At 35.0% G+C, this 14,219-nt stretch overlaps 1 protein-coding gene across 3 annotated transcripts in view; it reads right to left on the reverse strand.

Moving 5' to 3' along the window:
* Positions 1–2,000: 2,000 nt before the first annotated feature.
* REST (RE1 silencing transcription factor) overlaps positions 2,001–14,219 on the reverse strand; it is a 136,374-nt gene continuing 124,155 nt past the window's right edge. For all 3 annotated transcript variants that reach the window (XM_074229357.1, XM_074229358.1, XM_074229359.1), the window contains one exon: positions 2,001–7,840. In XM_074229357.1, the coding sequence (XP_074085458.1) occupies positions 5,994–7,840 (1,847 nt within the window). In that variant the 3' untranslated portion in view covers positions 2,001–5,993. The remainder of the gene's footprint in view (positions 7,841–14,219) is intronic.

The raw sequence follows: 14,219 nt of genomic DNA on the forward strand, positions 1-14,219 counted from the left end.
GGTAAAAACATCATTTGTACAAAAATATTCATAGCAGCTCTATTTGTGGTGGCAAAGAATTGGAAATCAAGTAAATGTCCTTCAATTAAGGAATGGTTTAGCAAATTGTGTGGTATATGTATGTCATGGAACACCTTGATGGACTTGGGTCATTCCATCAGTGCAACAATCAGGGACAATTTTGGGCTGCCTGCAATGGAGAACACCATCTGTATCCAGAGAAAGAACTGTGGAATTTGAACAAAGACCAAGAACTATATTACCTTTAATTTAGGGGGAAAAACCTGATATTTTATTGTCTGATATTGCTATCTTATATTTTACGTTAATTCCTTAAGAATATGATGTCTCTCTCATCACATTCAATTTGGATCAATGTATATACACCATGGAAACAACTTAAAGACTGGCAAATTGCCTTCTGTGGGGGGTGGAGGGGAGGGAAGTAAGATTAGGGGAAAAATTCTAAAACTCAAAATAAAATCTTTAAAAAATTTCAATAGCTAACAACTAAGAAATTGAGTTGGAAGAGACCTAAGAGGTCATCTGATCCAACTTTCAATCCAACCAAGAAGTCCTCCAATAACTTCAAAAAGTAGATGACTATAAATCTCTCCATACTTGCAAGGCAAATGGGGTTAAGTGGCTTGCCCATGGCCACACAACTAGGTAATTATTAAGTGTCTGAGACCGGATTTGAACCCAGGTACTCCTGACTCCAGGGCCGGTGCTTTATCCACTGTGCCACCTAGCTGCCCTATTCTCTCCATACTTTTAACAAAATAATATTCAATTAAGAGATCTACTTGTTAGAATAGGCAGAATTTCTAAAGAGATCTGAAACAGTTAAAAACACTTCTATACTTTAGAAATTTACAGATTACCCTGTAAATAGAATTTATCTAGATTTTAGGAAAAGGCTTGATGAAAGGTGTTGCAATTCATGGTATTCTGGATGAAAAGATGGATATAGGCTAAATAGTATAATTAGATGGGATCAAAATGATCATGATTACTCAAAGAATAACTCATTAATAAAGGACAATTCATTAACAGTCGGTGTCAATTTGTAAAGCTTCTTTCTGTTGGAGTTCTCCAGGGATGCTTAATATTTTTAACAATGATTTGGATAATGGCATAAATGGTATTCTTGTTAAATTTTCATCTAACACAAACATGGGACAAGCTAACACTCAGAATGACAAGAGCTGGTTATCAAAAAGATTTGATAAGTTTATTTAGAACACTGGGCTGAAAAAAATAAGATTAAATTCAAGGATGAATGTAAAGTATTAACTGGGTTAATAAAAGCTTCCCAAGCACAAGAGGGAACACGGCAGTTTAAAAAAGTTTAGGGGACCAAAAATTCAATATGAGAAGCGTGACAAGGAAATCAAGTAGCCTAATGTGACCTTAAGCTGGAGTAAGAGGACCTACCATGCCCTAGGTCGGGTACATCTGGGGCATTGTGTTCACAAAAGGGAATCACATTTTAAGGAAGGCCATTGAAAAACCACCAGAATTGATGAAAGACCTTAATTCTATGCTATCTGAAGACAAGCTGCAGCACTGGTAATGTAGAAGTAGCTCATTAAGTTATATTCAAAGAAAGAATTAGAGATGTTTGAAAACTTAAAATGCTTTCATGTGGAAAAGGAATCAAGAATTGCTTTATGTGACCCTGGAAGGCTGAACCAGGAATAAGAGGTGGATGTTATTAAAAAGCAGTAGTTATACTAGCTACAAGAATGTAGATCATGTTTAACTAAGCCTCTCAATTATTTCATGTCAAAATAATTTTTTTGCAAGTTATCACTCTAATTTAACTACAGTCTCTAAAACAACTCCCTAATACAAGGAATTATGTAAGGGACCCTGATAGCTCCATGTCTATATAGGCCTTCTTGCAAATCAAATTATCTAGTAAATGAAGAATTAATTAAAATTATACTGAAATAATTTTCAAGGACTATGAACAAGACTTACACCGAGGCGATACACACTTTTTTAATAATGTTTATTTCAACGTAACTATGCTTAGGGAAATACACTCATATCGGTTAATATAATGCAATTTAGTTTAACTTTACACTACAATTTGGACCAAAGACTTGTACATGGTTTAGGTTAAAAAAAAAAAAACAAAACAGGATTTGCAATCTGGTTTATTTTTTATCTATTACAAATGTATAAAAGATCCTCAAGTGCTGCTATAGCAGGCAGCAAGAACCATGAGAAATTTACCTTTGGTTTATTTCAGAAAATAATACATTTATTGCACTGTAAAAGCTTCAAACATGGTGCAACAAAACATTATAAAAAATGTTTCAGTGCCAGCTTACAAAAGTTCATTAACTAGTGTAGTCTTACAAAAACAAAGCATATGTACATGTGAAACAACTGCATTAGCTATCTGGATTCAGTTAATATTGCATGTAGATTGTGGATCTACACAAACCAATATTCAAGGATTTCCTTGAATTTGAGTAACACTATAAGCTCAGTTATTCTGCTGAGGTCAGCAAGGTGACAACACATTGGCTGTCAGTTTTCACTGTTTTGCAATTTATATATAAAAAAGAAAAAACTTCAGCCTTTGAGCCTCAGTCCAGAATTGAGAACTACACTAACAAGTTTCAAATTTCTCAATCAAAACACACAGGACAATATGCAATGGGCTCTGCTTCTGTTTAAGATTATGAACCTTCAAATGCCAATCAATACATCCTCCCCACTCCCAACATAGTTCAAACTGAGAAGTGGCTCCAGAAATGGGCCAAGCATGAAAGACAAGAGCAGATTTATATCTAACAAGAGGCATCATCAACAAGCCTCCAAGAAAAAGAAGCACCTATGACTGAAACCAAAGAGAAATAAGAAATAAATTGAAAATACTGAGAAAAGAAACATTGTGGTACACATAAGTTTAAAGGGCAAATACATATTTTAGAAGACCAACAGTATAAGTTAATTAGGTTCACACACTATAGTTTTTCGATAGTTTGTTACCAATAATACAGAAGCATCAACTTACATATATGAATACAGAATGTTACTTCTTGTTACTTTCTCTTAATATATTGCCCAAAATTCTAGATTCAGTTCTATCCAAGTAAAAAATTGAAAGATGAGATTTTCATGCAAATACTAAATATTCCAAATAAAATTTCTATTTACTGGAAATTTGTATTTGGAATTATTGATTTACTTTAAATCAAAAGGCAAAAATACATAGCAATAAAGGACAGTACCTAATATAGGCCTGACTGTCACAAAGTCCTTACTTGCTGGGAGAAGGGTCTTAAAAGTTCCACCTTCTACCCAGTAAAACAAAAAGTTATCTTGCAGCAACATAGGTCTTGATCAGTTTAATGATCAAGTTATTTGTTAATTTGTTACATTTAATTTTTAAGTTTTTTAGACTAGTCTTAAAACTGGATTAGAATATTGCTAAAGCTCTTCAACATCTATAGAGATGGCAAATTTTCTTGCTTAAGAGATTTGAAGGGACCCAATGAAACCTCTTTCCAAAACTGAGGTTTCTATAAGTCTCAGTTAAACACTTACCAAAAGATGGCAATTTTTATATTCATATACTATAAAAGAAAACCCAATAAAATGTACCCATGAATATTAAAACTAGGTGTTTTTTAAAGGAAGACATAACTAGTTTCATTATAAAAAAATTTAAACATAAATATAGTTGCAACTTGATCTTATGTTGACAATGATTGTCAGAGCCTAGTATTCAACACCATTTAATCATACTCATTCATGCACACTGAACACATGCTACATCACACAACTTACTCCTGCCATGAGCTTTTTCTGCTTCCTTAAATCTTTGGCCTCCCAATACCAAGTTTCACACCCTTTAATCTAAAACTCATCTTTACATCACTGCCAAAAGAAGCATCTACCCTATCCGCTTGTCCATATTTCCCCCACACCCCCACTTTCTACCCAAACTTCCCCATTCATTCAAGTTGTACTGCTGCACATTTGGGAACATGGCCGAAATATGACCAGAACTCATTTTCCATGATCTGGTCCGTGTCTAAGGATAACCTAAACAGTAAAAATGACTTTCCAGAAATTCAAGATTAGGATTTCTCAAGGTTAATTTTCCTCATTGTGCTCAAACCCAATATATCTACCATGAAAATTTTTCAGATAAAAAAAAATGGAAAAAAAACCCTTGAAGTCAAATTTTTATTTATTGTCTTTAGCAGCTTGCCAAAGAACCTATGAAAAAAGGACCACTAAGAACTTGGTCCTAAAAAGATATCCCTTCTAGTGTCAACTGCCCATGACGAATCTGAATGGTTGTTTTTTTAATAGCCTCAAGTTCGTACAAGGCAAGCCAGGACACACTCAGTGCAGGAGCTAGCAAAATGTGTCCTCAGAGTATATTGGGTTTTTTTTTTTAATCTGGACGGCACCTAAGTTAGATTTAACTGTATTGGATACCCTGGTCACTCTCTTCATAGGGAGCTGGGGTGGATCTACAAACAACTATAAATGCCTTATCTTACCCCAGCTGAAACTATGGAGTATCCCAAGGTTTTGTATAACTTGAATGAAAAAGGAAGAGGCAATTCCCCTCCCTTCTTTTTCAATCCCAGGTTTGCTACTTACCAGCATATTATACTTATTTATTTGGATTAGTGGCTATATGGACATTAGCCACTTAGGAAAAAATGTTTATATGAAAGGTTCAATTTATACTATGCAGTTTTGGAAGTAGCCATACCAAAATGGACTCAGGGGAAAAAAAAAAATCTATTGATGTTTGCTATGTAAGATTTTTCTCACAAACTCATCATACATATATACAGTAACAGCCAAATTGCATAATGATTGTTAAATCAAAACCAAGGAATGCCAATTTACTACAGCCACTTAAAAATAAATTAACATGAAACACAGATTCTAATATGCATAAGATGTGAAAATCAAAATATATTGGGGATTGAATCTGCATTTGTTTCATCTGCTTACAAACTATACATTAGCACATATACACACAAGTAATTCTAAATTTTAGCAAACTCAAATTGACTCCCCATGAAAAAAGACAACAAACTGCAGCAAAGGAAATAAACAGAAAAAATACCTGCTCTGTGGTAAGCAACAAACCTGAAAGTATTTTTAAATGAACCAAAATAAAACATGCATATATACATATATACACATACACACACATATATAAAGTGTTCCTGTACAGAAAAAAAAGCTATTTCTAAAAGATTACACTGCATAGGTAAAAAAAGGGAAAAAAAAATCAAAAACACAATGTGCAACATTTTAAGCCATTTAAAGCACCACCAAAAATAAAAAATAACACTCCCCACAATTAAAAACCATTGTTATAATATTTGTGAAGATTGACATATACAAATCAGAAATTTTAATCAAAATCAGAAAAAAGACTAATAAATGTGGACAAAATTCACTGTCCATTATAAGGAAAAACAAAAAACATGACGGTTCATTTCTTTAACCACACTGTGGTTTTTTTCTTTGTTAAAAGTGCTAATTTTCTGAGAGACATCATATTCCTCAAAAAAAAAGTAATTTGCTACCAATATGCTGATTTATGCCTAACTAATCAAAAAACCAAAAATGTATTTTAGATAAAACTAGAGACTAGAAATGAGAAAAAACATTGACTATCTATATGGTCAATATAACATTTGTATATAATCTTGCTTTTCTAAATCTCATTTTAAAAAATAATTTATGCAAAAGCTAATAGTCTTTCACTAGTGCTAGTTTAGTAGAAAAAAGAAATCCAATTCCTTGGATTCACTAGTGTATATAAGAGATTAACAAACTATTATACAAGAAGGGTGGTGAGGGAAAAGTATATACCAGAAATCATCAGACACTACTCCAAACTTAAACAAAAGGGAATTATCTACTACAATAATTATTCATGAAACATAATAGATCTTATAAAAGAAGTGTAGGTTTGCTCATATCAAGTTTGGTTATTCTAACTCCTTAGTTGCTTCCTCCAGGTAGTAGACATTTACTAAATGTCGATTAAGATGTTTGCTATATTCTCCTTCCTTTCTAAAAGACCTATCACAGAAAATGCAAACAAAGTTTGCTGCTTCAACAGTTGCTGACACTTCTTCCTGGGAAGCTTTTCTATTTGTTTCTTCCTGTACAGTTCGGGCACCATTCAACCCAGAGTCATCACTGCCCTCCGACATGTTATCACTTAGGTCGCTTCCATCATGGCTGTGGATGCCCTCATCTTCATCAATTTCCTGAGACTCGTTTGCAGCAGTGGGAGCGGATGAAGGCATCGGCACAGTTTGAGAAGCGGGCTCACACTGCTCTGCTGGTGGCGGAGGGACAGGCAACTCAGGTTCTGGCAACAGTGGGGATTCTGGCAGGGGCAGCTCTGGCAGTGAAGGGGGTTCTTCAGCTGTCAAGCCTTTATCAGCCAGATGCTCTGCTGGGCTTGGACTCGTTTCAGTTTCCATTTCACACACTATGTCAGTCTGATGCTCTTTATCAGGAACATCCTCCTCTGGCTCACAAGATGATGGACCAAGTGACTCTTGCACACAACCAAACTGACTCTTATTTGGCTCTTCATCTAAAGCTTGCTGAAGTGCAGTTTCTTTGTTTTCTTCCTTCTGTTCAAGGAGCATTTCTTGGTCTTTCATTTCAGCTTTCTCTACATTTTCATCTGGTGATCCTGGTGCAGGTGAAGGTATTGGTGCTAGTGCTGGTGCTAATACAGGTACAGGCATTTGTGCCAGCACTGGAGTTGACAAACAATCCTGAGCAGTTGACCTTTCTTCCATTATTGGGCTATTAACAGGCACTGAGGTATCTTCCACAAGGACTTCCTCTTTCTGTGGTTCTTCCCTAGGGCTGTCAGACTTTTCCTTTGGAACTTCTTGAGGCTGAGGAAGAGGAGGAGGAGGAAGAGAAACAGGAGGAGGAGGAGGAGGAGGAGGAGGAGACTTTTCTGGGACCAACTCATTTTGAATCAACTTTATCTGAACAGACTTGGTAGGTTTTTTACCATGTTTACTTTTCAATGACTTCTTTTTTTTGTTTTTCTTCAGGCAAGTTTTCTGCCTTTTATGCTCTTCCACTCTGACTTCATCTTTTCCAGTTTCCTGGCTCTTTCTGGGTCTGCTTTCTACCTTTTTTTTCTTTTTCACTACAGATTCCGTATCATTCACTGGGTTACTATTTAAGGAAGCTGCTTCACTTTCCATCTTTCTTTTAACTTTCTTGTTTTTACATGATTTTTCTGAACCTTTCCCTGTTTTGACATCTATCTCCTTTACCTCTGTTGCCAGTTTACGATTTCGGGTGGTCACTTGGCCTAAGGAAAGCACAGTGCAGGGCTTTTTCTCTTTTGAGGCATTTTCTTTTTTCTCAACTTTTACATTCTTTTCATTTATCTTTTCTACCACATCTCCCTTTGATTTTGTTTGTTCTTTTTCAGTTTTTTCACTTGCCACGTTATCAGAACCACAATTGTCTGCCTCATTCTTTTTGGATTTTTTAAGTTTCACTTTGGAAACATCCATTGCAATATCACAACAGTCAGAATGCCTGGACTTAATATGATACTGCAGATTACACTTCTTGGAAGCAGCATAATCACAAACAGGGCAAAGGAACTGCCTTGGGTTCACATGGAGCTCCACATGCTTTTTGAAGTTACTACGATCAGCTGTTTTGTAGTCACAGTGTGGGCAGGTCAATGGCTTCGGTCCATTGTGAACCTGCCTTGCATGTCGGGTTACTTCATGTTGATTAGAGGCCACATAACTGCACTGATCACATTTAAACGGTTTCTCACCTGTGGATAAAATAAGAAAAGTGGAAGGTAAATAAAATAAAATGAATTAAAAACTAATTTGAACAAATGTAGAGAGATGGATGCGACCAAGGTACCCAAGTTTAAGCAAATATGCATAAAGTAAAAAATTGACCCATGCATCTTTTAGTTGCCATAATTACGAGTATGGTTTCTCCTCTTCTTCATCAATGTTTTGACTGAGAAAAGAAAAATTATCTGTTTTTGCTACCATTCTTAACTTTTATTTGAGAATCTCATCAGCCTTTAAAATGAGTCCTCCTAGGAGCTGCATAGCAATGTAGAGCAGGAGGTCTTTCCTGGTTCCCCTAGCTTTGACTGCCATATCAAGCCTTATCCTCTGATATTACCTTCCATTCACTTTATATCATGTTCATGTTTATCTTCTCCATTAGCCTATGAGTTCCTTGAGGTCAGAAACTATTTTTGCCTTTCCTCTAACCCTGCCACTTAGCATAAAACCACTAGGACTTCAGAGGAAAAGGTTAAGTAGCTACTTCACTCAGCTAATGGAATACAACTACTGGTTGTTCCTTAGGTTAATCCACTGTCTCTATCGGCACAAACTATGTATCACATTTACCACAGTGAGAGTTCAAAAACCTGTTCTTTCATAATCATAATCATAAGATCATATCAAGATAGGACACTAGAAACTGAATTCAGCTCTTTCATTTTAAAAGGAGAAATTGGGGGATTCTGAGAGATTTAAGTCATTTATCTAAATTTTCACCTAACACTAAAAGAGTAGATGGAGGGTACCTCTTATTTCACTGACATTAAGGTCATCCCATAGATAATTCCCTCAAATTTCTCCTTTCATGTCTTAAAAGTTCTCAACTTCACCTATTTTTCAATCTCAACTTCACCTATTTTCAATTCTACAGCCAAGTTTAATCTCCTTCTGTTTTCAAACCCATGTCCAGTTCATGGAAGGTAATATCAGAAACAAACTACTCTTCTATTTCTTCCTTCTCTTCTCCATTCTTTGCCTCAGAAATCTCATTCACTTCAATGTCTTCAACCCATACACACAGAGGCCCCCATTACCAAATTCCTGGCCTACTGCAGTGGCTTAAGAGTTTTTACCTACTGTTCTATCACCAACTATGGTTCTCTAATGCCTACCCAGTAAAAGTCACATTTCTCTATCCGGACCATCCTACCTCTCTATCCTAATCTCTTAAAACCCCCTAGAATATCCTCTTCCTATCAAACTAGCTAGGGGAGCTAGGTAGCCTAATGGATAGAATGACAGATTTAGAGTCAGAAGGACTTATTTTCCTGAGTTCAAAGCTGACCTGAGATACTTATCAGCTGTGTGACCCTGAGCAAGTCATTTAATCCTGTTTACCTCAGTTTCCTCAGCTGCAAAATGAGCTGGAGAAAGAGATGGCAAACTACGCTAGTATCATTACTAATAAAACTCCAAATAAGGTTTTGAAAAATTGAGTGACAGGAAAAAATGACTGAATAACATCAAATCTGCTAAATGGTTATCCATCCTTTAAAATCCCAACTCAAATGTTATCTTTGTGAAACCTTTCTTAAATATTCTATCCCACTACTCATAAGCATTATCATATCCTTTTGCTGTTTGAATCCTGCAAAAACACTTTGCTTGGCATTTTATAATGAACTTAATGTGCAATACTATATATTTTAACTGCATTTGATTCCCCTACTAAATGATAATCTCCTACCAGGAGACAGAGTGGTAGAGAAGGACCTGGCTCTGGAATCAGAACTCATAATATGAGTTCAAATCCTTCCTCTAATGCTCACTGTGAACATGATATCAGTTTCAGACTTTGTATAATGGTTTCAACTAGTTATAGATGATCCCTGAAGTCCCATACAGTTCTAAATCTATGAACTTATGGCAGGGATTATATCAAAATTCTTAAATTTTTCTCAAACATCATATTTACAAAAAAAAAGTTACATTTGCTCAATATTTATTGAACTGTATTGAATCCTACTTAAAAGGATTCCCTTCTGGCAGGTTCATACAATTTGTAAGTAAAAGATGGCAGGTACTTTGAAAGTAAGGGAGTATTTCAGAGTGAAAACACAAGTAAATATGGCACATAAAAGAATAAGCTAGGAAAAAAACACAATCACAAATACATTGAAAAACAGTAACAAAAAAAAAGAAAAATTAAAAGGAGCAATATAGAGTAACACACATTCTATCAGAGTACATACCCATCTAGATCACTCTATAGTAAAATTACCAAATGGTATCCATACCCAACTGGTCCTTTGGAATGCATTGTAGAAAAATGGAAATTAACAATTGATCAAACACAATATTCACACAGTCTCAAAAATATCAAAGTTGTTCAAAACTCTAAAAGATTTAAAATGTATAATAATGCTAAAAGGACAGTTTCCAAATTATTTAAGACATTAAACTTCCTTACATTAAGAAAAATTCTCTAACTAATGGTAAAATACTTAAAATTTATTATATAATAGTCTATAATAAATATGTATAATGATGTGACCTATATTATGCATATTATATAACAAAATACTTAATACTCAAATTTTAGCAAAATTCTGTCATGTAATAAAAAAGAATAAAACACATGCATATGAAATGGTAAGTACTTTTAAAAAATATTCCCAAAACATGTTAAACAGCTCAGTGTTGAATACACAAAACTCCCATGAGGGCATAAAAAGAATTTCAAGCTATTTATTTCCAAAGTTAAGAATATAAATATTTCCTATGTAATCAAAATGAAGAGGATTAACTTGACATAAAAGTTTCAAATCTTGAAAGAGATGCAGTTAAAAATAAAATGCAATATTACTAACCAATAATAATACCTTTTCAAAAGGCAAAAGCTCTAAGGAAGTATATTTTGTTCAAAAAAACCAATAAAGGATACCTATTGAAAATACACAGAAATGCTTTTTAATACTTTCTCAGGTCACTCCCAAAGGGTCATATCTAAAATTAATTCTAAAACAAAAGCAATGAGTATATCAAAAATACCAACATGTACATGAAAGAATGAGGGACAACATAGCAAAAAACAAACAATAACACTGAATCAGGAAATTTCAGTAGTTTTCTTGGGGAAGACATGCTCAGTCAACGAAAACATTTATTAGTACCATCTAGATACTAGGCACTAATACAAAACTAAGCTTACATCAACAAAACAGAATTGAGATTAAAAAAAAAAATCAGTGGACTGGAAGAAGGTTAACTGAACAAGATTAATGTAGTCTGGATAAATAGAAAATCCTATACTGAGTAAGTTTAACTCCAAGGAAGTCAGAGGGGTTTAAATGACTCCAACACTTAGAGAGGATGTGGGAAAACTAGGACACTAATGCACTGATGGTGGAGTTGTGAACTGATCCAACCCTTCTGAAGCACAATCTGGAACTATGTCTAAAGGGCAATAAACTATGCATACCCTTTGATTCAGCAATACCACTGCTGGTTCTGTATTTCAAAGAGATCATAAAAAAAGGTGGGAAAAATCCACATGTATAAAAATATTTATAGCAGATCTCTTTATAGAGGCAAAGAATTGGAAACTGAGGGAATTTTCATCAATTAGGGAATGGTTGAACAAGTCATGGCATAAAAATGTGATAGTCCTGTTGTTCTGTAAGTAATCATGGGCAGGCAGACCTCAGAAAAACCTAGAAAGACTTGCATGAAGTGATGCTGAGAGAAGTAAACAGAGCCAAGAGAACACTGTACACATTACCAGTAACACTGAGAGATGATCAACTCTGATGGACTTACTCATTTCAGCAGCAAGATAATTAAAAAAAAAATTCTTTTTTATCATCTTTTGAATTTTACAATTTCCCTTCCAATCTTGTTTCCCTCTTGTGCTCACCCCCCACAGAAGGCAATATGATAGTCCTTACATTGTTTCCATGCTGTACATTGATCAAAATTTAATGTGTTGAGAGATAAATCATATCCTTAAGGGAAAAAAATAAAGAGATGGCAAAATTACACAATAAGATACCATTTTTTAAAAAAAAACTAAAAGTAATAGTCTTTGTTCAAACTCCACAATTCCCTCTTTGGAAACAGATGGTATTCTCCATCACAGATACCCCAAAATTGTCCCTGATTGTTGCACTGATGGAATGAGTGAGTCCTTCAAGGTTGAACATCACCCCCATGTTGCTGTTAGGATGTACAATGTTTTTCTGGTTCTGCTCATCTCACTCAGCATCAGTTCATGCAAATCCCTCCAGGCTTCCCTGAAATCCTGTCCCTCCTGGTTTCTAATAGAACAATAGTGTTCCATGACATACATATACCAGTTTGCTAAGCCATTCCCCAATTGAAGGACATTTACTTGATTTCCAATTCTTTGCCACCACAAACAGGGCTGCTATGAATATTTTTGTACAAGTGATGTTTTTATCCTTTTTCATTATCTCTTCAGGGTATAGACTCAGTAGTGGTATTGCTAGATCAAAGGATATGCACATTTTTATCGCCCTTTGGGCATGATTCCAAATTGCTCTCCAGAAAGGTTGGATGAGTTCACAGCTCCACCAACAACATATTAGTGTCCCAGATTTCCCACAGCCCTTCCAGCATTGATCATTGTCTTTTCTGATCAGATAGGTCAGTCTGAAAGGTATGAGGTGGTACCTCAGAGATACTTTAAATTCAAAAACAATTTAAAGGACTTGTGATGGAAAATACCATCTTCCTCCAGAGAAGGAACTGTGGAGTTTGAATGCAGATCAAAGCTTACTATTTTTAATTTAAAATTTATTTTATTAACGGTTTCCCCCCCCTTTTTGATTTGATTCTTTACAATATATTTAACATGGTTAAACATGTATATCCTTTATTAGATTGCTTTCTATCAGGAGGAGAAGGAAGGGAAGGGAGGGAGAAAAATGTGAAACTCAAAACGAATTGTTGAAAATTATCTTTGCAAATAGTTGGAAACATAAATAAAATATTTTTTCAAAAACACTGACTCCAACACTTCAATGTGGTCAATCACTCCATTAACAACAGCTGAATTTCCAGGAGGTGGTTTGGTAGAGTAGAGGCAGTCAGCATTGGAGTCAGAAAGATCCAGGTTCATCCTGCCTCTTCTGATCCATACTGGTTGGGGCCCTGGTCAAGTCACCTCAAATCTCAGTGTTCTACAGTAACTTTTGAACAGGATTCTAAATTGCAGTCCATAGATCTGAGTCCAAATGTCCAGGACAAGAGAAGGAACAAAAGTGACTACCAGGCATTAGCCAAGTCACGCCTGTGACTGTTCAATTATGAGATTGTATTAAGAAGACTTAACAAATCCAGATGAACAAAAAGGAATAGAAGATGCTTACCTTGAAAGGGGTAATGAGAAGGGAATAGAAGAGGACAGGTAAAGATGAATAGAGGCCACAGGTAAGATGATCTTCAAATTATATGAAGATTAATATTGAATCTAAACTTAGAGTGTGGTACTCCAGAGAATATGACTAGGACTAATAGATGAAAGTTCCAGGTAGGCAGATTTTGTCTGAATATATAATAAAGTAATGATAAAATCTTATTATAAATGGACTGTGACATTAAAAAAATAAGAAGAGGAATAAATTGTTTCTTTCTCAGCTATGGATAGGAGTGGAATTCTTAAACAAGAGATAGAGACAGTTACAAAAGATAAGACATTATCTTCCATTATATCAAACTGAAAAGCTTCTGCTAATAAAACTGATGCACCCAGGATAAGTCAAAGAGGGGGAAAAAAGATTTGGTATTCAAGATATATAATCTGTCTATCAGACAATCAAAAGAGTCATATAATGATATATGCTTAATATAGTTATACATGTAAAACCTATATTAGATTGCTTTTTATCAGGGGAGGGAAGGAGAAAGAAAAATGTGAAACTCAAAACATCACAAAAAAAAGATTTTTATCTCTGTACCACCTCACACCTATCAAATTGGTCAATGTGACTAAAAAGGAAAATGATGAATGCTGGAAAACTAAGACACTAATGTATTGATAATGCAGTTGTGAACCAATCCAACCATTCTGGAGGGCAATTTGGAACTATGCCCAAAGGGGGAAAACAAAAAGCTATGCATACCCTTTAATCCAGCAACACCACTATTAGATCTGTAACCTGAAGACATCATAAAAAAAAAAAAGAGGACTTCTATGTATAAAAATATTCATAGCAGCTCTTTTTGTAGTGGCAAAGAATTGGAAATTGGGGGGATGCCCACCAATTAGGAAGTGACTGAACAAATTGTGGTATATGTATATTAATGGAGTACTACTGTTCGGATGGGATTTCAGAAAAGCCCAGAAAGACTTGTATAAATTGACACTGGTCAGAGCCAGAAGAA

Source organism: Macrotis lagotis, chromosome 3, assembly GCF_037893015.1.
Source record: "Macrotis lagotis isolate mMagLag1 chromosome 3, bilby.v1.9.chrom.fasta, whole genome shotgun sequence".
NCBI lineage: Eukaryota > Metazoa > Chordata > Mammalia > Peramelemorphia > Peramelidae > Macrotis > Macrotis lagotis.